The sequence below is a fragment of the Aspergillus wentii genome (genome assembly GCF_001890725.1).
Source record: "Aspergillus wentii DTO 134E9 unplaced genomic scaffold ASPWEscaffold_10, whole genome shotgun sequence".
Lineage (NCBI taxonomy): Eukaryota > Fungi > Ascomycota > Eurotiomycetes > Eurotiales > Aspergillaceae > Aspergillus > Aspergillus wentii.
The window spans coordinates 390,858-416,769 of NW_024467841.1; the positions used below are offsets into that span (position 1 = coordinate 390,858).

The 25,912-nt window shown below is 49.2% G+C and overlaps 12 protein-coding genes across 12 annotated transcripts; 6 read left to right on the plus strand and 6 right to left on the minus strand.

Moving 5' to 3' along the window:
• Window positions 1-66: 66 nt before the first annotated feature.
• Window positions 67-1,201, minus strand: ASPWEDRAFT_188242 (oxidase ustYa family protein; the record flags this gene model as incomplete). The annotated part of the gene is made up of 4 exons (XM_040832211.1): window positions 762-1,201; window positions 622-714; window positions 430-554; window positions 67-381 (listed from the first exon to the last, which is right to left on the minus strand). Exons 1-4 carry the CDS (start codon window positions 1,063-1,065, stop codon window positions 67-69), a joined length of 837 nt encoding a protein of 278 aa, XP_040683491.1. The 5' UTR covers window positions 1,066-1,201.
• A 312-nt stretch (window positions 1,202-1,513) lies between these two features.
• On the plus strand, window positions 1,514-2,124 carry ASPWEDRAFT_73229 (uncharacterized protein; the record flags this gene model as incomplete). Its single annotated transcript, XM_040839297.1, has 2 exons — window positions 1,514-1,905; window positions 1,951-2,124. Exons 1-2 carry the CDS (start codon window positions 1,600-1,602, stop codon window positions 2,122-2,124), a joined length of 480 nt encoding a protein of 159 aa, XP_040683492.1. The 5' UTR covers window positions 1,514-1,599.
• On the minus strand, window positions 1,944-4,194 carry ASPWEDRAFT_188244 (uncharacterized protein). The gene is made up of 10 exons (XM_040832212.1): window positions 3,936-4,194; window positions 3,769-3,886; window positions 3,563-3,717; window positions 3,395-3,517; window positions 3,177-3,349; window positions 3,046-3,133; window positions 2,894-2,999; window positions 2,682-2,841; window positions 2,435-2,635; window positions 1,944-2,385 (listed from the first exon to the last, which is right to left on the minus strand). The coding sequence occupies exons 1-10, from the start codon at window positions 4,170-4,172 to the stop codon at window positions 2,169-2,171; spliced, it is 1,578 nt and encodes a 525-aa protein (XP_040683493.1). The 5' UTR covers window positions 4,173-4,194; the 3' UTR covers window positions 1,944-2,168.
• A 452-nt stretch (window positions 4,195-4,646) lies between these two features.
• ASPWEDRAFT_46575 (uncharacterized protein) lies at window positions 4,647-5,625 on the minus strand. Its single transcript, XM_040836795.1, has 2 exons — window positions 5,207-5,625; window positions 4,647-5,154 (listed from the first exon to the last, which is right to left on the minus strand). The coding sequence occupies exons 1-2, from the start codon at window positions 5,264-5,266 to the stop codon at window positions 4,819-4,821; spliced, it is 396 nt and encodes a 131-aa protein (XP_040683494.1). The 5' UTR covers window positions 5,267-5,625; the 3' UTR covers window positions 4,647-4,818.
• A 794-nt stretch (window positions 5,626-6,419) lies between these two features.
• ASPWEDRAFT_46576 (uncharacterized protein) lies at window positions 6,420-7,651 on the minus strand. The gene is made up of 3 exons (XM_040836796.1): window positions 7,192-7,651; window positions 6,763-7,124; window positions 6,420-6,697 (listed from the first exon to the last, which is right to left on the minus strand). Exons 1-3 carry the CDS (start codon window positions 7,620-7,622, stop codon window positions 6,678-6,680), a joined length of 813 nt encoding a protein of 270 aa, XP_040683495.1. The 5' UTR covers window positions 7,623-7,651; the 3' UTR covers window positions 6,420-6,677.
• A 1,943-nt stretch (window positions 7,652-9,594) lies between these two features.
• Window positions 9,595-11,516, minus strand: ASPWEDRAFT_177557 (sugar porter family MFS transporter; the record flags this gene model as incomplete). Its single annotated transcript, XM_040831675.1, has 7 exons — window positions 9,595-9,876; window positions 9,933-10,200; window positions 10,251-10,647; window positions 10,694-11,204; window positions 11,253-11,298; window positions 11,342-11,417; window positions 11,465-11,516. 7 exons carry the CDS (start codon window positions 11,514-11,516, stop codon window positions 9,595-9,597), a joined length of 1,632 nt encoding a protein of 543 aa, XP_040683496.1.
• A 606-nt stretch (window positions 11,517-12,122) lies between these two features.
• ASPWEDRAFT_165515 (uncharacterized protein) lies at window positions 12,123-13,251 on the plus strand. The gene is made up of 5 exons (XM_040829908.1): window positions 12,123-12,351; window positions 12,401-12,477; window positions 12,528-12,611; window positions 12,660-12,728; window positions 12,780-13,251. Exons 1-5 carry the CDS (start codon window positions 12,152-12,154, stop codon window positions 13,178-13,180), a joined length of 831 nt encoding a protein of 276 aa, XP_040683497.1. The 5' UTR covers window positions 12,123-12,151; the 3' UTR covers window positions 13,181-13,251.
• A 168-nt stretch (window positions 13,252-13,419) lies between these two features.
• Window positions 13,420-14,625, minus strand: ASPWEDRAFT_33052 (uncharacterized protein; the record flags this gene model as incomplete). Its single annotated transcript, XM_040833737.1, has 3 exons — window positions 13,420-13,586; window positions 13,638-14,270; window positions 14,319-14,625. 3 exons carry the CDS (start codon window positions 14,623-14,625, stop codon window positions 13,420-13,422), a joined length of 1,107 nt encoding a protein of 368 aa, XP_040683498.1.
• A 611-nt stretch (window positions 14,626-15,236) lies between these two features.
• ASPWEDRAFT_122036 (glycoside hydrolase family 71 protein) lies at window positions 15,237-17,703 on the plus strand (the record flags this gene model as incomplete). Its single annotated transcript, XM_040829126.1, has 3 exons — window positions 15,237-15,314; window positions 15,371-16,682; window positions 16,733-17,703. 3 exons carry the CDS (start codon window positions 15,237-15,239, stop codon window positions 17,701-17,703), a joined length of 2,361 nt encoding a protein of 786 aa, XP_040683499.1.
• A 1,646-nt stretch (window positions 17,704-19,349) lies between these two features.
• ASPWEDRAFT_188248 (uncharacterized protein) lies at window positions 19,350-20,226 on the plus strand. The gene is made up of 2 exons (XM_040832213.1): window positions 19,350-19,720; window positions 19,781-20,226. The coding sequence occupies exons 1-2, from the start codon at window positions 19,417-19,419 to the stop codon at window positions 20,170-20,172; spliced, it is 696 nt and encodes a 231-aa protein (XP_040683500.1). The 5' UTR covers window positions 19,350-19,416; the 3' UTR covers window positions 20,173-20,226.
• A 427-nt stretch (window positions 20,227-20,653) lies between these two features.
• On the plus strand, window positions 20,654-23,012 carry ASPWEDRAFT_177562 (uncharacterized protein; the record flags this gene model as incomplete). Its single annotated transcript, XM_040831676.1, has 2 exons — window positions 20,654-21,651; window positions 21,701-23,012. The coding sequence occupies 2 exons, from the start codon at window positions 20,654-20,656 to the stop codon at window positions 23,010-23,012; spliced, it is 2,310 nt and encodes a 769-aa protein (XP_040683501.1).
• A 369-nt stretch (window positions 23,013-23,381) lies between these two features.
• On the plus strand, window positions 23,382-25,753 carry ASPWEDRAFT_121939 (Zn(II)2Cys6 transcription factor; the record flags this gene model as incomplete). The annotated part of the gene is made up of 7 exons (XM_040829121.1): window positions 23,382-23,443; window positions 23,512-23,635; window positions 23,689-23,744; window positions 23,803-23,886; window positions 23,963-24,291; window positions 24,321-25,210; window positions 25,259-25,753. The coding sequence occupies 7 exons, from the start codon at window positions 23,382-23,384 to the stop codon at window positions 25,751-25,753; spliced, it is 2,040 nt and encodes a 679-aa protein (XP_040683502.1).
• Window positions 25,754-25,912: the final 159 nt, after the last annotated feature.

The window sequence follows — 25,912 nt, forward strand, 5'->3', positions numbered from 1 at the left end:
AGCGTGTCCGTGCCACCCACCCCAATCCCTAATCCCGAGCCATCTCCCTCCCCTCTCTTACATCGGCTAAATCCATGCCAAGTGATCCAAAGTCGAATGCTTGACGGTATAGTCCCAGATCGCGTCGAAATTGCGACACTGGTGCGTCGTGTTCCAGCCAATGAAGATCAACTGCCCGTTAAAGTCCGTTGGGACCTCGATCGTGGTATCGCCATAGCATTGCAACGCATGGCGCACATAGTTGAAGCAGTGCTCAATGTGCCATAGACCATGTCCTTTGGGGATGAATCCCGGATCGGTCGTATCCCCGTCCATGGCTTCAAAGGCCGCCGGATCCAGCTTGCCGTCCATCAGCTGCCAGAATGTATGTCGGATGGCGCCCTGCGCGGTAGTTAATTTACTGCCACATGCAGCATAGAAAAGTCTTACCAGACAGTGCAGCTGATGGAACATGCTTATCCCGTACATCATTTCTCCGTGGACAACACCCCCCCGGGGCAGCTTTAGCTCTTCCCAGTTGGGAATGTAGATGAAGCCTTGGTCATTCAGCGTTGCTGCATTTCACAGATTAGCCGCTGACTCGGTCCAAGAGAATACACCAGAATGAATGGGGTGTCTTACGCCCTGCAAGTGCCTCCCATGCAGCGTCGCTGCGGGGGTTTGATCGCTCGGTGAAGATTTCGGCCGGGCCAAAATGTCTTTTTTCCAAGGGGACTGGAGTCGTTAGCGGAGTCAAATTGTGCCATTCTGGCAGGACATACTTGGGGGGATCGGGTTCCCATATGGTAGGTTGACGCTGACCAGATTTCGTCGGACAATGGTATAGTGAGTCATGAATGCTATGAAGACAGAAGTTGCGCCGATGATAAGTGCGATGAACAATATGATGTTCAGAATCAGACGGTGTTTGCTAGAGTTGCCATGCTGCCTGTTCAGTATCTTCTCTGACAAAAGGTTTACTTCGTCTGAGCTTCCGCTCTCTTCCCCTGCGTGTACGGCTGTATAGTGGCTGCGCTGGTCTTTCGAGGGCAAGGCCCACTTGAAAATTTCCTGGTAGCTGTCCATGTTCTGTTGTCTCAGAGTCGCAAGATCATAGAAGACAGGAGATCCTGTTGAAATCAAGCAGGATTTGGCTGGACAAGATAAAGCGTTCTCAGGCTGGACATACTCAATCTCGGGCACAGACTGTCGATTAATTTCCGTTATTTGAGTAGCAATTAACCAGTTATCAATTATTTACGTCCATCTCTATCGCGGATATTAAATCAAAAGTACGAAATGTCGAATTCATGGCCAAGGAGGGGTGATATGCATGTCAGACGTCTTGCAGCACACCACATCCCATCTTCTATCGTTGCCAATCATTTCGGATGCAACCATAGAGGACATACCATCCATTTCCTTCTTTCAGGTAGCTCTTGGTTCTTCCTTCATCCTGAACCTACTTAGAATTATTCTCTTTTGGATTCAGTCAACAAGTATAACATTCTCAGTTCCCTCTTGACTCTCACCAGTCTCCTCATCACAACCCTCAACCTCGCCTCTCCTGAATCTGTCTCAAACGTGATATACTGGAAGCCCTCTGCCTCTCTATCTCCCATGGACCTGACATCTTCCTCCTCCCACCACAACCATGACTCCCCAGACCACACCTACATCCCCTCCTCCAAACCCTCAACGCCCGGCCTCATGAAATCACCCTGCGGCAACACCTCCGCGCAAGCCCACACTGCCGGGTGCCACTTCGACATAATCACCTTCTGCTGGCTCCCAGACCGGTGCTACGACGCCGAACTATCCTCCTCCTTCGACGACCTCGTCGACTGGAAATGGTATCTTGATAGAAACAAGACACAGCCCGTCCCCAAGGAGGAAGCTCTACGCGGCGAACTAGACGGACTATATGTAAGTTGGGAGTATCACGTACAGCACTGCGTGTACATGTGGCAGAAAATGCACCGCGCGCTGCTGGGACCCGGGAAGGAGGCTATCGATACGTATATTGCCCCGTATACACATACGCAGCATTGTGGGGAGATGTTGCTGCAGCGGGGAGAGGGATATGCGATGGAAGATATTAATACACGGATTCGGGTCAAGTTTCCGGATTGTGGGATTGAGTGAGATTCAATCATAGGGATTTTGGATTTAAGATATAAGAATCTTATCTACTTGTAGTACTCATCAACCCAAGCTTTGATCTGTGCAACTTCAGTATCGACTACCTTCTTCACGCCCGCGTTGGCAGTAGCATCTTTGATGTACAAGTCCGAGCAATGGAATCCGCCGGGAATAATCTGTACTGGCTCATTGGGGGTGCTGACGAGAGGGCCACCAGGTCGGAAGGCAGACGAGACGCCTGAGTCTCTCCAGGGATCATATTGTCTATCTTTGTCAGACTTTACGTAGCAATGATCTGTGGGGTATAACTTACCCATTCGTCCATATCAACCGAGTCGTATTCTTAGTCAAGAACCAACCATCCGTCCAGTCGTTGACAGTGGAAGCAGTCTTATTTTTAGCACTGCCATATTTATATCCATTCGTTTCAGGGAAGAACAGCGAGCATTGTCGTTGCCAGTATGCTGCGTCGACGGTACGGGGGACGATGGTGCTTACGTTTTCGGGGGCGCCACTGTATCCAGTTAGCAGATATTAACCTCACAAAGGAAGAGACATACTCCTGCCACCAGAAAAACGGTTCATTGCAGAGAAACCACTGCCATTGACGGTCCATTTGGTTTTCGACCGAGGTATCCGTGAAGAGAGGGCTGGAGGCATTATGCGTGTCGAAGCAGGCGACGCTCCATTCGTCTTTCCAGTACCCGTAGTCGGCACAGTCTGAAACTGTTAGATGGATCATGGCCATTTGAAATACAGAGAGGGTACTCACATCCAGGAAGCATAGTCGTGTTGAACCACTTGGCATATCCTTTCAAAGCCTTTTCCAGACCGACTCCCTCTGGCCCAGGGACGACTGCTGCGCCTGCTTCGACGTTCTGATCGGTCAGTCACGCAATATGCTGATAGGGCGAGGTTTCCTACCTCGACAGAATCGCAGAATTGGAAAAAGTCGGAATATCCCGAGGAAAAGGTGTTTTCTTGCCAAAGATACGGTCCGATGGGAAGAACTCTGCCCACGTTAGACTCTCTCTGGTATAGGGTGGATAACCTACGCAGCAAAATCATTATAATGCTCCAAGGCACCGAGGCCAAACAACTCCTTGATATCCTGCTGCTCTTTGGCTGAGCCAGTCTTTCCAACATGATCGATATACTCTGCCACCAGCGAGACATCTTTGCTGCAATTCTGAGCCATGCCTTGTTGGATGGGATAGAAGTATTGCCACTACAACGTCAGCAGATTCGTATAATTACTTACAGACAGACATACAAAGTCGTAGATTGCCTCGACCGGGGCACTGGTAGCATGGTATGCCCAGAACGTCCCTGGAGAAATAGCCTCCGTCCACGCCGTCAATGCACCGCTGTACGAGCCTCCAACCAATACCCATGGCTACGGCCGTTAGCTAAAGTCAATACTATGGAAAGATGCACATACTGCCTTTTGCGCATTGCTGCTACCATTAAAATCAAATTCCAACTTAACCGTCTTGGCAAAATAGGTCAGGTCGAGAATAGACTGCTCGAGCGTGAGGTACTGCAACGTTTCCGCCGTCAGATTCTCGTACGGCGAAGAACCACCCCAATAACGGTCTACTATGTTCAGCAGGTATCCTCATATTGTTTGATGAAAGAAAAGCTCACGTTCGATCAAAATCACCGCGCCCTGGATCTCCTGCGCATAAACCCCCGTCAGAGTATTATTGGTCAGATAGCCCTCGTATCCATCTGCGGATTCTTCGCCGGGAGTAAACAGCACCACCTATCTTCACATTAGCAACAGACAAGCCATCCAGATTGATCCAACACACCGGCGAACCCGGCCCTCCCCAGAACTCAGTACTCCACCAGTACCGTTGCGAGAAAGTGCCCTTTTCTGGATGATGATGATCCAAAAGCTGATCGAACGTTGCTTGGCCTTCGAAAGTAGACGATTGCCTGGATACTGGTCGAGATACAGGCCGGGGAACCGGTTTAGGAGGGCGGATGGCCGTAGCCAGCGATGCCCATGTGCAGGAGGCCAGTAATGCGACGGCTGAGAAACGCATTGTACCTCACTTTGTGTCTGAGACTTCCATCAGGACAATTTAGGAGGCGGGTACGCGACATTTTGTATTCCTCTGACCCCTGGGTTAAGTTCATTTGTAGAGTCGCACTGCAGATGCGGACGTAGTAAGGCGATGTTGTGTTATCTTTGGTTGTTCCGTCGGACGAGCGTCGGCTGTAACGATGGGGTTGTGCTATTGGCCACTTCATATCGAGATTTAATATATATTAATTAATATCATTGATATCGAGCATCTGGTCGATTGCAACAGATTGTTTTGATGGTTGAAGAATTAAAGAACTGGGGAAAGGAGCTTGTTTGTCTTGTACAGTTATGCACGGAATATATGCATGCATTATTTATGCACCCCACACTCTGCACATATCGATCGACAAATAACTACCAATTAATTTGTCCAGAACTGCGACAACTACACAGAAAACGAAATATAGACAGTGGATATTGTTGAATATTGATTATACGTATATAAAAATGGTATCAAGTATAGACAGTAGTAGTACTCCGCAAGGCATACAACAAATCCGTGGTCAAGAAACAGCAGATAAAATAATACAGGCTGGAAGCGAAAACCACCATTCCAGACATTCCGGCACGATCAGCTCAGGGCCAGAGTCAAGTTAATAACTCTAGTTGCCGCTGTTGAAGCTGTGGTTGCCAATGTTGACGTCAATGAGGTTGCCGTCCTTGTCGTGCTCCTTGTCATCGTCGTCGCCGTCGTCGTTGTCGTCACCGCTGCCCTGCTCCTCGCAGCCGCAGGGGGGCTGCTCGGAACCGCTGTCATCGCCCTTGTCATCGTCGCCCTTGTCGTCGTTGCCCTTGCCGCTGTTAAAGCTGTGGTTCAGGACGTTGAGACCGAGAAGGCCGTCGTCGCGGGAGTTGAAGCTGTGCTCGAAGGCCTCGACGTCGATGAGCTTGCCATCGCCACGCTTGAGGGCAACGTTGGCTTCAGCGTCAGCGTTGACCTGGATAATGTTAGTTTGGATAATGGGTGATTGGGAGATGGATAAAGCATACGTTGACGGGAGCGGCGGCAGCGAGGGCCGAGAGAGCGAGGATGACGAAAGTAGCCTTCATTTTGATTGATTGAAGTGAGGGATAAAGAAGCCGAGAAAGACTGAAGAAAGAAGAGAAGTAGTAAAGAGTGACTGGAGTTGGTTTTGATCGCTGCTGATGGATGAGGAAACACCGGCGATGGGAGCAGTTTATATAGCCATGATTGCCACTGAGCTTCGTATCCCCTGATAGACACGACATGCAAGGTGATGTTGTACAGTCCAGACCTGATGCCAGTCGTACAAACAACTAGCTCATCAACTAATTTTTGAGCAAAATCTTGTTTGGTCATGGCGCTATTGCGTTGGATCTGCGACGGCGCGAACAGCGGGGCACGGCAGATGCAGTCATTTGTCACTTGCGGCAGCCTTGGAGAGAGCAGTTATACATCACATTTATCCCTGACTCGACACAAGAGGAATGTAAGGAGGATTTCATGATTATTTCCTTATTAAATTTTGTCTTCGTACTCGTAATGATGTAAATGATAATCAGACGTCCGACAGCTCACACAGGAATATTTCGATCGCCAACGTGCATCCCCAGAAGTGTCACCCCTGGCCCATGCATTTTCTAATAATACAAAATGCCACTAACAGCAACCCACAATCAACTTCATTCGCTGGGGGAAAAGTGCTTATGCGCGTGCCTGCATTTATTGGTTTTTGCTTTTTGCACTCATCACAAACCACCGTTTCTTTGTCTCGCCCTACAGGTGAGATATCAGGGCCGGTGTTGCTTCCTATTGGCGCATCGAGAATCATCGTCGATTAAATTAGCCGGTTTTGCCAGGAGGATAGGGGGATGACACTCGTGGAGAGGAGGAATTAATGCTTGTTTTGTTTGCTTGCAACGACCCTGCAACGTGGATACAGTATTTCTTGTTTTTGGTCTTGGGTGTCTCGTCAGCTATTTCCTTCTTCGTTCTATCCATGTCAAGATTGTCCTCCACGATGTCTGCGATGTCTCTCTCTCATGGTGGATAACTCCACCACGCCACGTACAAAGTTCATTTGGCACTGACATTTATTCAAAATCTTCCCTCGATGGGTATTTGGATTAGTTTGTCCCTACCACAGCTAGTTAGGTCACATCGGAGCTATATCCATCTATTTTAAGGTTGGCGTTGGTCCACACGAGCCTGGACTTGCTGGTGGCCCAGATGGAATATGGCCCAGATTCGAGACAGCAGTTCTTTGTTCAGATATCGACTATCGAGTACTCCTACTCCGTAAGAGGATGCTACTTCCTGCCCAACATTCAGGGGCTGGATTGAACATCGTGAGATTATGAATTCTCAAGCGGACTGGGATTCGCATGCAGTCTAATGCATGGTGTTCATGTAATTATTCATCAAGTATAACGACCCTCTCCACTGGTTTCCACAGTCTTCTGCATCACGGAAAGCTATTCCATCAATCATATCCACAGATCAAAAGACAAGTCCACCCCCTAGGCATCACTCAATTAGCAAACTCATTTCCACCAAAACCAAAATATTCCCAGATCGAACTCACCATCCGCCACAATATCAATTCCATTCAAATAGCTCCCCCCGAAATCACTACACAGAAGCACCACCGGCCCCGTCAACTCCTGCGGCGATCCCATTCTCCGCATCGGGTTTCGGTCCGCCCACACGCCCCGATGGGCGGCCAGTTGATCGCCTTCGTTCAAGACGGTGTCCATGTAGCCTGGAGACACAGAGTTGACGTGGATGCCGTACTGTGTCCACTCTGCTGCGAGACAGTTGCGCATGTGAAGCACGCCGGCTTTGGAGACGTTGTAGGCCATCTGCGGTTGGGGGTAGTTGACGCGGTGGCCGCTGATCGAGGCGATGAAGACGACTCGCCCGCGGGTTTGGGTGGATATCATATGTCTATTTGCAGTACATGGTCGGTTAATTTTTGTAGGATAATAGTTGATGAAAAAAGTAGAGTGTATACCTCCCAACAGCCTGCGCCGTGATCCAAGACCCAGTCGTGTTGATATCCTGCACTTTTCGCCACTCGTCGATGCTCATATCGGCCGATGCGACGCATTTGGCAATTCCTGCAAAGCAGCAGAGGATGTTTAAATTACCCAACTGGTCCACTGCAGTCTGCACCGCATTCTGCACATCTGCCTCGCTGGTCACATCGCAGGCTGCCGTCACAATCTTCGCGTCGGAAAAGTCACTCTGCAGCTTTTTTATCTGCTCTTCGCCCTTTTTCAAAGCAGACGGCAAGTCGACCAGCGCGAGTCCCTGGAGACCGTGTTCGAGGAGTGCTCGTGCCGACGCGAGTGCGAGTACGCCTGCACCGCCCGTGACTACGTACTCTCTCTCAGCATCTACCAAAATAAAATACTCCAGGGAGAAGGGACGTACAAATCGCATTCCCAGTAACAGCAAACCGCCGTCTCGCGTTCTCCCCCGCACTGGTATTATTCTCCGGCAGCGGCGCGGGCGGGGGTGTCAGCGAGGCCTTGATGTCGACTTCCCCCAGGCGCATCCACGGGATCTGGGGTGTGGTTTCGATAGAGCCCATTTCGAATGAATATTGTAGGCTGTTTTTGTTATTTTATCGGGGTTAGCTAGATGCGAGAATATAAATATCCAGAAAATAATACCCGATTGTATGCATTTTGACGATCGGAATGCAGTAAACCGAGATCTCCACGTGAGGTTATTGAGTGTGATATTTCTGTATTCCGTCGGGTGACTGTTGGCCGATGATGTGACGCCATTTCATCCCAGGGATATCGGATGATTGTGTTTAAGAAATAGTTTGAGGAGAAGATGGAGTAAAAGCAGTATTGAGGGGAAAGGATAAAGTGTCGATATTGTTAGTCGCGCAGTTGTGTATACTAAAATATATTTTGAAGGGTGATTTTATATAGACCAGGGCTTAGAAGACTGATATATGTAGGAAATATCACACTGTCTTAGATAATTAATATGCTGCTCTCTTCTTTTTCCAACATGAACCAATTTTGACCACCCTGAGAATAGAGTTGGGGATTTGCAAGAACTGAGATGCAAGTGATGGGTGGTGGTGGCCTAAACAAAGATTCCTTGGGCAGACATCGAATGAGCAGTGAATGACATGCCGCATTTTCTTTTCTTCATTTCCTTTCCGACCAAGGCAGCTTCCGTCTAGATAAAGTACTTCTTTACAGTTGTGTATTTCCCCTCACCCTGGCTGGTAGATTTATTTTGCCCTCCAGTCGCCTTGCAACATGCTAGAGGACACATCAGCTCCTCGCTCCGCGAACATCGAAACCGCCAGCATTATCTTAGCGAACTCTTCCATATCGGCAGACTTGTTGATATCCCACGGCCCGTAAGACTGCATCCAGAGGAAGGCATCCTTGGCCACTCTCTTCGTGGACCGCCTGGGTGCGATCTAATATACTTGCTCCAATCATCGTTCCACGATGCAAATATCAACCAGATTTCATCTTTGTTTGGGAAACTAGGAGACGACTATAAGAGTAAGTGTTATCTTGCGAGGAATGAAACGGTGGTGTTGACTTACTATCCCCCAAGATTGAGCGAGTTCTTGGGCACTTTCTTAATTAACCCGACAACTTCAGCAGTTTCTGGTGGAGGGATCGTTGCCACCAGGTTTACCTCCTCCCAGCCATCGATTTGTAGACCGGTGGGCTCCTTTAGTTCTCCAGAGTTTAGAGGTATGATTAGCTCGAATACATCGAACTGAGCTTCAATCTCTTCAGTTCTTTTCGGACAGCCTTCGTTTGAGCTTTTTGCCCGCTATAATCCTGTTGTACGTGGCCCGATTAAGAAGCTTTTTGGCATCGTGCCACCTTTTGATTCGATTGGTGAGGGATTTGAGAGGCTTAGAACTCGTCAAAAATCCAGACTCCCCTTGCAGATGGATCGAAACATCTTGCCCCCACGCGTTGGCTATAGCTGTCCAATTATTATCAGGTTGCTTTTGGGAATCATAATATTTTTTGCCCTTTTATTTGATCAGCCTGTCCCCAAACTGATTTGTCCTTGGATGCGAAATTTGAGATCCCTGGAACTGGATCAAAATTCAAAAAGCTGAGCGTAAACAGCATCTTGGATTTCTGAACGCTGCACTGAAATGGTCAATGTAAAGGAAAAGCAGGGACGAGATGCAAAATTTCATACAAATAAAAAAGTAAGGGTAATTGGAGAGAGAGATGAAAACAGGATGAAGGTGGAATGGTTGAGAGAGGAAGAAGGAGAGAGGGAGAAAGGATCGTGCCGGTCTCAAATAGTTGTCGCCCTCGACAAGCTCACTAGAGTAGTTTGTGAGTATGAGGCCAAAGTGAGCAGGATTAATTGAATATGTACACGGACAGAAGTAAGCAGGATGATTTCATCTCAATTGCTCCCTCTCCTCAACAACAGGTCCCTCCGGATCCTTCCCATTCTCAGGCACAATCCCCAACCGCGCCCTTATACCCGCCATTCGCAAAAGATCCTCGTGTCCCTGATTCCCCCCAAACAGCTGGTCCATATCCTCGATCGGAATACCCCTCGTCTCGGGAACGAAAAACAGCACCCAGAAGAAGAGCAGCACGCAGAAGGCGAGGAAGAAGTAGAATGTGCCGAATGTGATTGAGTCGAGCATGTAGGGTGTGACGAGGGCGATGATAAACTGGATTCTTTGTTAGATTGATAAACAATGTGCGTGGGGGATGAGGGTGGACTTACGTTGGTGAGCCAGTTTGTTGAAATAGCGATGCTGACGGCTTTGGAGCGCACGCCGGGTGGGAATAGCTCGGATGGGATGATCCAGTTGACGCAGCCGATGCTGAAGGCGAAGTTGGCGATGTATATCCATACAAATGCTGCTGCTGCCCATCCGGCACTTGTATGTTCCTCCCAGCTATGTTGGTATACAGCGTAGAGTGTGCCGATGATCAGCTGGGAGACGCCCATTCCCACTGCGCCTACCATGAGGATATTTCGTCGACCCCATCTGTAAATGTCAGCCGTTACTCTCGAGTGAGTGCTTTAAAGAAAACAAACCTATCCAGAAACATGATCGCAGGAATGGTAAAGCAAAAGTTGATAATCCCCACCACGCCCGTCGCTAACAAATCCACAGAATCACCATTGAGCCCAACCGAAGTAAATATCGTCGGCGCATAATAAATAATCGCATTAATCCCCGAAAACTGCTGCAGAAGCTGCAGAAAACAAGCGATAATGAGACGACGGTTGAGATGGCGAGAAACGAACAACTGCTTGTACTCGTGGAAACCAAGTCGAAGCCGACCTTGGATATGTGGGAATTTGGCAGCTCTGGTTTCCTGGTCGAAGAGAGTGGCTGCTTTGATTTCGGATAGCTCGAGGAAGATTCTGGGATCGGAGGCTGGGACGCGTCGGATGCGGAGGAGGACAGAACGCGCTTGTTCTTCGCGGCCTGATCTTGTTAGTCGACTGAGATGGTGGCAGTCAGGACAACATACCGGTCTGCATAAGCCAGCGGGGGCTATAGGGAAGAAAGAACGTCGCACAGATAAGAATAACAGACGGAAAACACTGAAACGACAACGGAAACCTCCACGCTGCTGGTGACTGTCCATCTCCAGTCCCTCCAATATGCTGTGTCCCATAATCCAGCCAAAACGCAATCATGATACCCAACGTGATCGCCAACTGCTGCAGCGCAACCAGACTACCACGCAGATTCGGAGGAGCCACTTCACCAATATACAGCGGGACAACCATAGACAACATTCCAACAGCAAGACCGGTGATGAACCGACCAACGAATATCATGGGGATATTTATCGAGCCAGCCTGAATGGCTGATCCGATGAGGAAAATGATGTTGGCGTAGAGAATTGACCAGCGACGGGAGAATCGGTCTGCGATGGGGCCGTTGATGAAGGCACCAAATATGGCACCAAGGGTGAGGATGGAGACCATCCAGCCTTGGAGGGTGGAGTTGCTGGCGATGAGGGGGAATGTTTTCTTCTTCATATATATTAGAGATGTTGGAGATGGGGGAAGGAGGACTCTTACGAAGTTGTTCATAACAAGAACACCCGATATCACTCCCTGATCATATCTGTATCAATTAGCATAAATAATATACACCAGGTACAACATACCCATATAGTAAACCCCCAATACTGGCAAAGAAAGATTGTAGAAGAATATACGGGTTCTTGACTAGGCCCTTGTATCCTGCATCCATCAGCATCATCTTCATCTGTATTATATTGAGCACCAACCTGCTGGGCCATAGGCAATGTCCGACCCTCCAACGGCTGCACTAACAGGCATTTTGAAGTTGCAGAAGGAAATGTTTAGTTTACAACAATAAACTAGCAAGGAATAAAGAGCATTTATATCGGCCATATGGTGTATGTAATTTACGTATTGGCAAAACCGGGGTATACCCCACAAAACAGATTCCTTGCTTCGATCACACGATACTTGACAGCTCGGATCACTGACGACCGATTCTGCATTTTAATTTTGGCTAGAAATATAGTTGAATTAATATGCAGTAACCAATATATAAAGTGAAGCTAAAAGTGCAATTGAGGGGTGGCTTCACTGTACAGAATAATGGAAAGCAATCACACGTATTTATCACTGCAGTTCATGCTGTTGCAAAAGTAAAAGAACACCACTCATCCATGGTATTCCATGTTATCCCGTATACCAAGTGAGTCAAATATCGCTCGGTCGTGTGTCCGCCGAACTACATCATAGCCTCTATCCAACTGCCCCTCTCTACCTTGATATCCTCATCGGTTGACAGTCACCCGATAAGGTGGGGGAGCCCGGTGGCACTTCGGAGCAAATGCGGGGTGCTGCTATAGCTACACATTTATAGCCGGCCATGTCGACTTCTTCTCTTCTTAAATCTACTCACAATTTACCGTCATTGTCATTATTATATCCACGCCAACATGTCTATGAACGAGCAAGATTGCACCGTCCTCAGAGAGGGCTTTCCTCGCCCTTTCCCCAACACGCCTACTAATGTTCTCGAGCAGCTTTCGCTGAAGGGCAAGGTGGTTGTTGTTACTGGGGCTGCGGATGGAATTGGGTATGCGGTGGCTGAGGGTATCGCCGAGGCGAGTGGCAATATTGCCATGTGGTATAATTCGTAAGTATTCAATGGTAGATACTATGGCTTGTTTCTGACGCAATTGCAGCAATCCTGTTGCCGTTGAAAAGGCAGAGGGTTTGGCTAAGACTCATGGAGTCAAAACAGCTGCTTACAAGGTTGATGGTGGGTATATTCAACTATTTTGATATGGATGTTGTCTAACCCGCACTTAGTGTCGGACCCTGAAAATGTCCAAAGCGCCATCGCGGATGTTGTCAAAGACTTCGGAAAAATCGATGTTTTTATCGCCAACGCCGGTATGAACAACCAATCCAGATATAAATTCAGTTGCTAACGAGATCAAGGAATGGCAATCTCCAAACCTATCCTGGAACAAACCCTCGAAGAATACAGAAAGCAGATGTCCGTAAACGGTAAGACCCCATCCGCACCTCACCACTACCACTCCGTGACTAAGTAATCAGTCGACGGTGTCCTCTACTGCTCCAAATACGCCGGCGAAGTGTTCCACCGCCAAGGCTTCGGCAACCTCATCATAACATCCAGCATGAGCGGACACATCGTCAACGTCCCCGTCGACCAGCCCGTGTACAACGCGTCCAAGGCGTTCGTGACGCACTTTGGCAAGTCGCTTGCGCGCGAGTGGCGCGAGTTTGCACGCGTTAATATCGTTTCCCCCGGATTCTTTGATACGAAGATGGGCGCTGGCCCGCTTGCGTTGAATGAGGCGTATCGGATGTCGTCATTGGGGAGACAGGGGCATGTTAAGGAGATTAAGGGATTGTATTTGTATTTGGCGAGTGATGCTTCGACGTATATGACTGGTAGTGATGTGCTTATTGATGGGGGGTATGTTTTGCCTTAGAAAGGAGATTTGGGAGGATATATTATAGAGAATGAATAGACTATTTTGTTATCAAGATGGCTGGTTACGAGTACTCGAGCTACGATAAGAAGTATGATGGGTAGTGACTGTATGAATCACTGCTGCATGGAGATGAAAGCCTCAGTATGTAGTACTCTGTTTTACAAGTCAATAACCACTGTCCAATTCCGAGTCCAGTCCTCCAATCGACCAGACCTTCCAGAAGGACAATCCATCAACTAGTTGGGCCAGTCCCAGAATGTTGCAGTGCCAGAGTAAAACGTGATTGGCTTCACATTACTTCCCCAGTTGTTGATGTAGTACCAATAGGCCAAAGCGAAAAAGGCGTAACTTTGGGCGTTGTCAGCAGCATGGTTACGATCGAGATTGAGGGCGTCCACGTGTTCTATAGAAGTCAGTAAATCGTCAATAGAATGGTCAGGAGGGTTAGACATACCGTATGCAAAGTCGTTGATGTACATAGATCTTGGGTCCAAACGACCAGGGTTGAACGGATCGTAGGTCAAATGGGCCGTGACAAGGTGAACCAATTCGTGGAAGAAGGTGGCACTGTCCGAAAAGGCCTCGGCGATATCAAAGGCGCTCTTTGTGGGATCCCGATAGGCACCGTCATTCTTACCCAGCTCGGTAGTGCCGCTCTGTGTTCCGGTGAACAAGGACTCGCAGATCAAGATGACGTCTCGGAAGGGAGTTTTGTTCGGAAGGACGCCCGGGCGAATGTACTCACGGCCACGATAGCCAGCGATAGTGTATGCCAGTGCGTCTGACCTGCACAGATCGGCATCGTGTTCATACTCAAACATGTACCCTCTCTCATCATTGACCCAATACGGGTTGACGTCGGGCATGGAAGATTTGACGTAATCATAGATATCTCGGACCTTTAGAAACCGTCCAGTAGGCTTGTTTCCGATATATTCGGGGATGAAGTTGCCTTCGCTGTCCAGCGCAGCAGAATTCCAACCGACGAGTTGAGCAAAGGTGCCATCACAGTAGATAGTGGGGGGATCCTGCATGCCGGGGTATCCTCTGTCTCTCACGAGGAAGTCATAGAGCGTTTCGAAGGTCACTATTCATCAGTCAGTCAGTCTATGTCTTATATATGAAAGAGACTTACGCTTAACACGCTGCCAGGCCTGGTTTGATTCCGTCGTGGGCACAGCACCGGTGGACTTCTGCACAAAGTCGATCTTGAACCACGAGGTGAACAGCTTCTGAGCCACAACGTTGGTACTGACACTGTCGATAGCCTTCTTTGCAGCGTTGGTTAAGATCTTCGATTCTCCAATCCAGGCGTCCAGCTTGGCTGTATTGCCATCACAGCTTCCAGCTTTAGCACCAGTTGTGTAGCGAAAGCTTTGGCCTGCCACCATAGGAAGCAGCAGGTCGAAGAAGAGGATAAGCTTCCAGCAGCTGAAGCGCATCTTGAAGCTCCACGCGTCGAAAATTGGCGTCGAGTATCAACAAGATAGATGGGAGGTGAGGGGATGAAGAAAGGAAGAATAGATTGGACCTTGGAAAGAGGAAGAAGACCATGATATCCACTGGCCAGAGAGGGCGGCCGTCATTATCTTCGGTGAAAACCGTCAGGACCCTCCAGGGCAATCGGTGAGTCCCAGAACGATCAGTGAATGAAGCCTTTCTGGCGCTAAGGGCAGGCTCGGATGCAGACTCACCCGGGATTACGGCACCAGCCATGGGATATCAAGGAGAATCCCGTGTTTCTTTCTGCTCGCACTGATTCTATTGGCCGGATCCAGGGTGGAAAGAAAAGGAAAAAAAATATCTGCTTCATTCACTGAGTGATGGCTGGAACGGGAAATCCCGGTGAGTCTGGTATATCTTCATGCTGATATCTCCTCTAAACTTCCTCCCCTCTTCGCCCTCTTTCTTTCTTCTTCTTCTCTGCACCTCTCTACTCCTCAATTTACATCTATCTTCCTTCTCCCTTCTCATCTCCTTCCTTCATACTCGTCGAAAACCTCCGTTTCAAGTTCCCAGAGTCTGCAAGCCTTTTGTAGGCTCTGCCTCCACGATGAGGCCGTTGCTTCTGACAGTCATTTTGCTGGCTGTTGCCAAAGCTCAAGCAGCGGCAGTGTTTGCTCATTTCATGGTTAATAAAGAATCTCTTTACCCTTGACTTGCTTTGTTTGCTAACTATTGAACTAGATGTCTAATACGGGCAACTACTCGACAAGCGACTGGGAAGATGACCTTAAGCTCGCTAAAGACGCTCACATCGACGCCTTCGCTCTGAATATCGCCTACGGCAACCCTGTTAACGACAAAGCCATTTCAACTGCTTTCAACGTTGCCCAAAACATTGAGTTTCAACTCTTTTTCTCGTTCGACTACGCCGGAGGCGGCGCTTGGCCCCAGGAAGACGTGATCAAGCTCTTGGAAACGTACACCCCGTCTGAGGCTTATTACCGTCATGACAAGAAGCCATTCGTGTCTACCTTCGAAGGGCCCAGCAATGCAGACGACTGGAAGGTCATCAAGAAAATCACGGGTTGCTTCTTCATGCCAGATTGGTCCTCCCTCGGGGCCAAAAAGGCATTGGAAACTGGCGCCGGTGTCGTCGACGGTCTCTTCAGCTGGGCTGCCTGGCCTTGGGGTCCCAATGACATGCAAACCTACGATGACGCTTCCTATCTCCAGTACCTCAACCAGAGTGGTATCGCCATGCCATACATGATGCCGGTCTCTCCTTGGTTCTACACGAACTTGCCTCGCTACAACAAGAACTGGCTCTGGCGTGGTGATGATCTGTGGTACCACCGCTGGAATCAGGTGCATTATGTCAAGCCCGAGTTTGTCGAGATCCTGACCTGGAACGACTATGGAGAGTCCCACTACATTGGCCCCCTTCGTGATCACACATTTGAAGCTTTCGATAACGCGCCTTTCAACTACGCCGCGGATATGCCTCATGATGGCTGGCGTCTGTTTCTCCCCTTTGTGATCGATCAGTACAAGACTGGCACGGCCAAAATCGACAAGGAAGGTATCGTTGCCTGGTACCGGCTTCAGCCTGCTCTCTTTTGCAACGACGGTGATACTTCCGGCAACACGGCGAGCCAACTCCAGTACGAATTCGACGCCCAGATTATCATGCACGACAACGTTTACTTCTCCGCTCTCCTTGGATCTGAAGCTGATGTGACTGTCTCCGTTGGCGGCAAGAAACTCCCCGCGAGCTGGACATGGAAACCAGATGGTGGCGTTGGTATCTATCATGGCAGTGCCAAAATCTCCGGTGAGACTGGTCCTGTTTTGGTCACTATCTCGCGCAACCACCGCAATCTCGCACAGGTCAAGGGCAAAGAGATCACAATCGACTGCGACAAGTTTCACGGCATGGCCAACTTCAACGCGTGGGTTGGAAGCGCACAGTCATCGGATTCCATCTCAGCTTCTCCTCACCTCAGTCTTGCGGACCAGGTGTGCATTAATGGCACTGCGCTTGTCAACTTCAAAGGTATGTCATTCTCATATTCCATAATTCCATTTCACTAACATCGTGAATAGACCTTTGCGAGTATTCCTGTGAATATGGTTACTGTCCCATTGGTGCTTGTACCTGCAGAGCCATGGGTGCTCAACGTCCAGAGCCGAATATCACCAACGTGCACGGATACCCCATTTCCGGGGAGGACGAGAACTACAGCGGTCTCTGCTCATGGGACTGCAATCACGGCTTCTGTCCTGACAACGCCTGCGGCACCGTCAAAGTCCCTCTCACGACACCCAAAGTCTCCGACTTCACCCCCCACGCCTGTATCGAAGGATCTGGTCAGGGTGGCCTTGCTGATCTGTGCGAGTTCTCGTGCCGTTATGGGTTCTGCCCGATCTCCTCTTGCAAGTGCAACAAAACCGGCGACCTTGTTGAAGCCCCCTCCTCGACCACTGTCACGGCTAGTGCAGCCAGCGGCAGGGAAGCCACTCTCTATGAGGAGCTTTGTGGCTTTGCATGCTCGCATGGATATTGCCCGACTTCGGCTTGCGCTACAAAGACGCCAATTCCAACTGGCAGAGGTGGTCAGGTTGTTCATGTTGACCCTGCTGTGTGGAAGGACGAGAATCCCGAAATGACCTGCGAGCCTCCGTGTGTTTTGATCCCTGCCCCGTTGACGCTCGACAAGCCCACCACGATCTCGTTCCCGCCATTAACCACTGCCGTCACTTACTACTCGGAGGCGACAAAGACGTTGACCGTCAGCAAGGGCAGCACCAAGCTGTACCCTTCATACAGCCTGGTCACCGCTCCTACCGTGATTAACATCAACCCGAGTAAGTACACTTCTAAGAATTGTCGGTTCACGCCAGCTAACATCTTAATAGTCACCGACACGACGATTGATGTCTGGGCCATCACGGTCACGAGTGGCATGCCCGAGCAGATCTACATGACGAGCTCCGTTCAGCCTTCTCCAGTTACTCTTACTGTGACTCCGCACGAGAACCCTTCCTGCTACCTATGGTCTTCGAGAGGATGCTAACCCTTCCTCTTCATAGTATCATCGGCGGAACTACCAAAATCACGGGCGCGACGACCAAGACTATCGATGTTACAACTCTGACTTACGACTCGTCTACGTGGATTACCGGTGGATACGTTGAGACTGTTGGAGGATCGACGACTGTCCTCGATGGCGAGACGCAGAAGCCAACCGTCACTATCGTTACGCCTCACCCGTATCCCACAACTACCGATAAGAAGCCCGATCCCGTATTGAACACCCGTACCACAAAGCACAAGACCGGTCCTCCTGCTCCGTTGTGTACTAAGGGCTGTGGCCATGGATGTGAGTGCCTCTTGTTTTGAATACAATTCGAATGATAGCTAACTTATAATCCCACTCAGGCAAGCTATTCTGTATCCCCGGCTGTCCTCTCTGCCCTCCCGGATTCGGTGGTGTAGGCGGCGCTGCAGGTGGAGGATCGAACGAAAACCCTCCCAGCGGCGATCGTGATGGCGAAACCACAACCAGCGAAACTTCTTCTACTGCGACAATCACGGCTGCGGAATACGGCATAGGAGTGCGAGACAGGGTCCCCAAGAGAGGCCTCAAGCGCAACACGTCCCAAGAGTCTAAGATCTCGGCCACTTTGTCGTCGCTTTACGGTGATGTCCAGAAACACGCCAGTGATGGCTGGGTTACCTCGTTCCCATCTCGGACTACACACGCGGCTACCACGACTGAGCCCCCGACTACCACGAAGCCTCCTATTCACAAGGGCGATCTGTCGACCGGTATGGTTGTCGCCACACACAAAGCTTGTCCTGATTCTCGTGAGTCTCTTGCTGCTGCATTTCCATTTGAGTCACTGGCTAATTCACATCTAGACAACTGTTCCTATGAATACGCTGTGTACACTGTGACCTTCCCGGACTGGTACTCTTACCCAACATGCTCCCCTCAAAAGGTACGTCTATCGCTCTTCTCCTTCCTCTACTGTCTATACTCACTAACTATGGCTCTCCAATAGGCAATCTATACCACCACCGTCCCCGCGTCTAAAACTAAGAACCTCATTATCGGCCCCTTTGACATCGACGGAAGTACCGAATGTTTCTACAAGAACAGAGATTTCGATTGCAAGAAATCCGGACACTGTTACTCCTGCCAGGGTGGTGCTTGCAAGGGTCAGTGCGGATCCGATTCTTGGGAGGTCGATGGAAGCTGCAGGTGGTGAAGGATGATACATACATAACTTGGAGGAGATTATTGAAGATTTGGCGTGATGTTTACTGCATGCACGAGATACCTAGAATGATTGGGATTTTTCTTTTTTTTTTCAAATTGTCGAGTTTTGGAAAAGAATCAGAATAGATTGGCTTGTTTATCTTGTCAGTTAGATATTCTAGGAATTCAGTTTTCATGTCACTGTTCAACGTTAGCCGACCTGGTATGTCTTCCCACCATTCGTAGATCCATTGAGATATTAAAACATGCTTCGTACTTCCACTGTGGAAAATCAGTCTCCAAAATCCAGATGGTGGGTATTAATACTCCCAGTTCACCGCAAGTGAAGATTCTCGATAGCACGTGGGAATAGCTTCATCTCCCCACATACACAAACAAGTGGGAAAGCATTCTTTTTCCCCGCACGACGCGTTTTTCCCACTTCAACCACCACCACCAAAAAAGCACATATAAGACACCCTGCACCATGGTATTCTTGCTATCCTCAAAATATAGTCTACGAAAATGGCACCTAGAATCCCTTCCATGGAAGATTACGATCCTACCTCATCATCACAGGCTTTACTCCTCCGCGATGCACCCTTCCTCTTGAAACACGACTACCTCCCTCTCGAAGCTGGATATGCAGTTGCTCCAGATGGGATGCATCATATCGCTGGGTCGACGTATATGCGAGACTGCACTGGCGCCATGATTAACTGGTGGTTTGGGTGGATTCATAATACCGAGCAGTATAAACTGTGGCATCCGAGAGATCATGTTTTCTCGGATTGGGAGGGGGCGAGGAATAATGATTCTACATATATTGGTATACCTGGTCTTTTTTTCCGTTTAATGACTTTGGAGTATGTTGATGATTTGTTTATAGGAGGACACCATCTCGTCCATGAATATATTGGGACCGAAATCGCCAAACTGAAAATCTCCTTCCTCAGCCCAAGCAATTATTTCGGACCGGACTGGGAAGATCTCTTCAAAGAGGCAGGCTACTCGACGGCGATTTGCGGTCGCGTTGGAAGCTGGAATGACGATAACAGCGCGACGTATTATGGACATTTGATTCATTTGATCAAAGATGAGCCGGATGGGTGTCGGATGCGATCTCGATTTTGGCTGGGAGATGCAGAAGGCGTTACAGAGGCTGAGGAGCGCGTCAAGCTAGTGCCCGATGGGATGAGTACGGCGTTGTTGAAACATTGTACGGAGGAGATGGCGATTTTGGCGACAAGGTTGCCAGCGATGTATAAGGATTTTTCTTAATCTGTTTTTTCTTGAAGCGATATGTCAGTGCAAGACAATGAGGTCATACAGGAGAGATGCATTCTTCCGGGACAAACCGTCAAAATTACCCTGACCGGGGTAGTCCGCCGTAGAGATTTCCCATGCCGGACAAGCAGCAGTGGCAAGTGGGGAAATGGAGAGGGAAAACTGCAGATGAGGGGAATTCAGCCCTGAAAAGAGGACCGGAGACTGCCCGGATCGTCCCCCGTCTGGGGGAGAAGAAGAGAAACAGCAACGCATCTCGCGGTTGGAATCCCGCGCATTTGAAGGAATATGCCGACATGGTCCACTTGGTGACTCTCGCATGGAAAATACTGGGGATCAATTTATACAAGGTTAGAGTGAAGAAAGTTGCTGTCCATGCGGCATTTTCTTTTGCCAGCATGGCTTGAAAAAGTTATAAATCTGCCGTTGATTCGCCGTGTTTGTTGTGCTGCCATCCTCGTGACCTTCACTGACCATGCCCTCCTACTCCTCTTATCTGGGAGCCTTGGGAGTCCTCGCGACTTGCTTGACGCTGGGCGAATCTCAGCCAACGTGGAATCTTGGAAATGAATTCCGCCTCAACCACTCCGAGTCGAACCAGATCTCGATTTCCCAGCACAACAAGACCATCTTCTCCTCTGTCGCCGGCCATAACTTCCTCAGTGCCAGTTCTGGAAAAGACAACTTCGTTGGCTCGGACGGAAACTTCAACATCACCAACGTCGATCGGAATCGTTGTCGCGGCCAGAATGTCACCCATATCGCCCATTCCCCTCGTCAGGATAGTCATACTGGTCGTGATGTGTCGGTTAGTGGATATCTGTTGGACTGTGGACATCAATCGGTTGGCTACAGTGTGAGCTTCTGGGTGCCAAAAGAGCTACCTGATCGTGTCGAGTTCGATATAACTGTCCGACCTGGCAACGAGCGCGCTCCGCTTGAAAGGGTGTACTTCAAGTTCGCATCCGATGCATCCGAGGACTTTTACGGAATGGGTGCGCAAGCATCTTTCGCGTCCATGAAGAACCAAACCATCCCAATCTTCTCTCGCGAGCAAGGAGTCGGTCGAGGCGACCAGCCATACACTGCTATCGAGAACTCTCAGGGCTACTTTAGCGGTGGCGACAGATTCACTACCTATACTGCAATCCCCCAGTACATCACCACATCCGGAAATGTCTTCTATCTTGGAGAGAAAGACACTGCATATGCGTCCTTTGACTTCACACACCCTGCTGCGGTGACGGTTCGATACGATGCCCTCACTGTCAGCGGACAGTTTATGCAGGCAAAGTCGATGTTGGGCGCGATTACAATGCTCACAGATTATACTGGAAAGATGCCTGCTCTTCCCGAGTGGGTGGACAATGGTGCTATCTTGGGTATTCAAGGAGGACAGGACAAGGTGAAGAAGATTGTTGATCAGGGACTGAAGCAGAACTGTCCCGTCGCTGGTGTCTGGCTTCAGGATTGGTATGTTGACTTAGTCCTAATGCCACTTTAACACATGCTAACTATTCAGGTCTGGTACTCATTCCCAGGAAGCTCCTTACGGAAACATTGAAATCTCTCGTCTCTGGTGGAACTGGGAAAACGATCGTGAACTGTATCCCACATGGGCCGAATTCGTCCAAGACCTCCGTCAAGAGCAGGGAGTCCGGACCCTCGCCTATATCAACCCCTTCATCGCCAACGTCAGCACCAAGGAAGATGGATACCGCCGTAACCTTTACCTCGAAGCCACCAAGGGCCATTACATGGTCCAGAACTCTACAACCAATACTACTGCTGTTATCTCTAGTGGTAAGGGAATTGAAGCCGGTATCCTCGACCTTACCAACTCGAAAACCCGATCCTGGTTTGCGGCCGTACTGCGCGATCAGGTGTGGAATGCCAACATCTCCGGTGTGATGTGGGACTTTGGAGAATATACACCCATCACCCCAGCCACTTCCCTTGCCAATATCACATCGGACGCCTTTTTCTACCACAACCAATACCCCCGTGACTGGGCCAAGTTCCAGCGCTCCGTGGCAGAGAAGATGCCACTCTTCGATGAGATGGTGACCTTCCATCGCTCTGCATCTCTGGGCTCGAACAGACACATGAACCTGTTCTGGGTTGGTGATCAGGCTACCCTCTGGACCCTCAACGATGGTATCAAGTCTGTAGTGACCATTCAGGGCCAGATGGGTATGTCTGGATACGCTCACAGCCACTCCGACCTAGGCGGCTACACCACTGTCTTCCACCCTCCAACAGTGGCAAACTCATCCGGTGCTATCCCCCGTTCCGCTGAGCTTCTTGGACGTTGGGGAGAGCTGGCCGCTGTGTCCAGTGCAGTCTTCCGATCCCACGAAGGAAATGTGCCCCAGGCCAACGCCCAGTTCTACACCAACACCTCTACGTACAACTACTATGCGTACAACGCAAGAATGTTCAAGAGTTTGGGACCCTACCGTCGTCAGATCTTAGACACAGAGAGCAAGAACCTCGGCTGGCCATTGTTGAGAATGCCGGTTCTCTACCACCCCAACGATCAAAAGGCGCGGGAAATCAGCTACCAGAGCTTTTACCTCGGACGGGACTTGTATGTCGCGCCAGTTTTGGATCCTGCAACCAAGACGGTGGAGGTCTACCTCCCTGGTGCTGAGAATGGACGTACCTTTACCCATGTATGGTCTGGAAATACTTACCATGGCGGACAGACAGTACGTGTTGCAGCGCCTTATGGTAAGCCTGCAGTTTTTGTTGTTGATGGCGCACAGAGTCCAGAGTTGAATGTCTTCCTTGACTTTGTCCGCAAGGAGAATGGAACTACCATTCAGGTTTAGAGCTTCCTTTCTACATATAGAGATTTCGAGTCATATAGAATATAGAATATATTTTTTTCTCCTTAATAATTTGTCTTTACGAAACCCTCAATCAATATAAACTTTTCCATTCTCTAATTGGCCATTGCATCATGCTATTTTATTGCTTATAAGCTTCCGCACGTGACTGTGGATATCGCTAGTCTCTTTTGGGTAAGTGAAAGTCAGCTGACCTCCGCAAAGGTCGAAGCAGAGTCTCTTGAGAAGATGGACATTTTGCCTTTACCTTGAATCGTGGGAGAAAAAGACCCTATCATGTTGCTGTGATGCATCACGATGCCTTTAGCTGGCATATATTCTTTCTGATATATCCCCTCACATCATTCTATCATGGCCTCCACCGGGGATGAGCGACCGGTGAAACGGGCCCGTCAGGCCTGCGAGCCTTGCCGGTAAGCATTCATCTTACAGGGTATTTATGTTAATTTATCTTTTCTGATGTTCGCGACGCTTTTTGCAGGCGCAAGAAGACCCGCTGCTCGGGTGAAAGGCCGATCTGCTCGTATTGTGAGCGACTAGGCCAGCAATGCGTCTATGCAACCGGGGATTCCGGGGAAGAAGAAGTGGGATTTGCGAGACAGATAGTAAGCGATGCACTTGATCAGTCTAAAGGATATGTGTCTAACGATGAATACAGGGATACCGGATGTCGAAAATTGAGGATAAGTTAGAAGACTTGATGGATTGCATCGGGTATGTTCTTCAATCTGGATTATCGAGCAGCAGCGCTCATCGGAATGAATCTGTGCAGTCGACGATCAGCTCCACCGCGTGCACCCTCGCCTACAGCCCCAGCGCCAAATCTACAACCTTATCCCATATCATTTCAAGATGCGTCTCTCGCGGGAACTCCTTCTGCGTAAGTCTACTTACCTCTCTTCTTTCCTAACTGCCTTGCTGACAATTCCCAGGCATGAGTCGGATATATCGGCTGTCCAATTATATTTAACATACTGCAACGCTCAACCTCTTTTATTGTTTAACGAGCGTACCTCCGCTACATCGCTCGAGACTCGGGATCCTGAGATTCTATTTGCGGTTCAGGCACTTGGTATGCGCTTCGGTGGGGGAGGGCTGACAGGTGAGCATACACAACTCCAGATAAGACAAAAGACAGACAGGGCATGTCAGCTTGTCATGGCTCGTCTCGCGGGAGGGGCGGTAGAGTTGTCGACAATACAAGTACTTTGTCTACTTAGTATACTGGACTTTACTGGTAGGTCTATTCATCAGTCGCTATGTTATTATTTGAAATTGACAAAACTCTAGGTGGCAATGTAATTCGCGCTGGGTTGAATATCAGACTTGCTAGTTACTTCATGGAAAACCTCAGGATCTGTTCCCCGGAATCCTTGAAAAACTTGGAAACGGAACGTGATGAGCGGAAGCTATGCCTCGCGGCTGTTATCATGCTTCAAAATATCCTGGGTTTCTCACAACGACCTAGCCAAGACGAGGGTGCGAGCTTGCATGGAGAATTCGGCTGGGGGCCTTCATCTCTCCCACACAGATCCCAAACATCCATGATTCGGGGTAGTGGTGATGCCAGGGTGGATCGTGGCATCGGTGTGACTAACCTCCAAGTCAGCGAGGTGTGGGCTGTGGCGTGCAATTATGCCGAATCTCATGTTGGTGTGGATGCGCCTCCTCCGTGGTCTCCATATTCAGACTATTCCATCATCACATATCGACACACAGACTTTGATAGCCGCATTCCGCTGAGATACCGACTGCATGCTAGTCGCTTTCAGGATCATTCACCAGTTGAGCTGCACCAAAGGCGCGACTACTGGGCGGCTTTTCTCTTTTTACAAATGGTATACCATGCCATTCCTTGTCTTCTGAACCACCCTTTCCTTCTATCTATGCGATTAAGGAACTTTAGAAGGACCATGCCACAGTCGTTCTTGCGCAATTCCTTCGAGCAACTCACACTCCACTCGGGCTGGATCCTACATTTCCTTGATCTCATTGAGATGAAAGGGTTCGAAGTTTCCGACCCCACGCTTGCACACTGTGTAGCAATCGTTGCTACCATCTACCTCCAACACAGCTTCGTGGAGGATCCAGCTTTCAATCAAAAAGCGCAGCTTGGATTTGATAAATGCTTGCGTTTCCTACAGGCTATGGGGCTTCGATGGCCACATATTGATCGACAGGTTGGTCATGTTTATTACATTTTGTCCTATTTTACTAAGGCTATTTAGGTTCGACAACTCCAACAACTACGCGATAGCATCTCAGCAGGTGCCCGGATGTCCGATACGGATACACCTAGTGCCTCTAATCACAATCGAAAATGGTCCGTAAACCTTCAGCTTCTTTGGAAAATTCTGGTCTACTCCCACGCAAGCAGAACTTCCAATCCCAGCAATGATATATTCGGCCCGGGACTCGCCAAAGATAGCATTGAGTATTCAAGAACCTCGTCAGCAAATGACATGCCCGACCCAGACTTTGCCTTGATTGGATCCGCGGGCATATCAGGCCACAAAGCCGTCGCCCCGGAGCTGGTGACATACCCGCCAGAACAGATTGAAAGCCCGATGCATGTTCTGGGGTCAGGTCAAACACCTTCATCTGACCTTTATGGGTCCGTTGTTGATCCTAGCTTGGGTGTCGCGGGCGGAGACACATTATTTCTACAACTACAGGACTACGGCAGGGCATTCGAGGACTGGTTGAGTCTTAATCCGACATGAAATTATAATACTCGATATAAATAATAAACGGCGAGATGTTTCCAAATATCACAGAATTCCTGTATAAATTTGACAAATTTTGTTTTCTTTGTCTGTGTGGAATGGCTTGATCGGCGTGATATATATCAACGACATTTGTGGATAGTACACATTCGGGAC

Excerpts from the sequence above, each read along its gene's own strand:
- ASPWEDRAFT_188244 (XM_040832212.1), bottom strand. The coding sequence starts at position 4,172 with ATGCGTTTCTCAGCCGTCGCATTACTGGCCTCCTGCACATGGGCATCG. Across the intron at positions 3,350-3,394 it reads TCGAGGCAATCTACGACTTT|TGGCAATACTTCTATCCCAT; the intron begins GTATGTCTGTCT and ends CTGACGTTGTAG. Across the intron at positions 2,386-2,434 it reads CGGTTGATATGGACGAATGG|ACAATATGATCCCTGGAGAG; the intron begins GTAAGTTATACC and ends TGACAAAGATAG.
- ASPWEDRAFT_46575 (XM_040836795.1), bottom strand. The coding sequence starts at position 5,266 with ATGAAGGCTACTTTCGTCATCCTCGCTCTCTCGGCCCTCGCTGCCGCC. Across the intron at positions 5,155-5,206 it reads CTGCCGCCGCTCCCGTCAAC|GTCAACGCTGACGCTGAAGC; the intron begins GTATGCTTTATC and ends AACATTATCCAG.
- ASPWEDRAFT_46576 (XM_040836796.1), bottom strand. The coding sequence starts at position 7,622 with ATGCGATTTGTACGTCCCTTCTCCCTGGAGTATTTTATTTTGGTAGAT. Across the intron at positions 7,125-7,191 it reads ACGGCGCAGGCTGTTGGGAG|ACATATGATATCCACCCAAA; the intron begins GTATACACTCTA and ends TACTGCAAATAG. Across the intron at positions 6,698-6,762 it reads AATTGATATTGTGGCGGATG|GGGGTGGACTTGTCTTTTGA; the intron begins GTGAGTTCGATC and ends AGTGATGCCTAG.
- ASPWEDRAFT_165515 (XM_040829908.1), top strand. The coding sequence starts at position 12,152 with ATGTCTATGAACGAGCAAGATTGCACCGTCCTCAGAGAGGGCTTTCCT. Across the intron at positions 12,612-12,659 it reads TGTTTTTATCGCCAACGCCG|GAATGGCAATCTCCAAACCT; the intron begins GTATGAACAACC and ends AACGAGATCAAG. Across the intron at positions 12,729-12,779 it reads AAAGCAGATGTCCGTAAACG|TCGACGGTGTCCTCTACTGC; the intron begins GTAAGACCCCAT and ends CTAAGTAATCAG.
- ASPWEDRAFT_188248 (XM_040832213.1), top strand. The coding sequence starts at position 19,417 with ATGGCACCTAGAATCCCTTCCATGGAAGATTACGATCCTACCTCATCA. Across the intron at positions 19,721-19,780 it reads TAATGATTCTACATATATTG|GAGGACACCATCTCGTCCAT; the intron begins GTATACCTGGTC and ends ATTTGTTTATAG.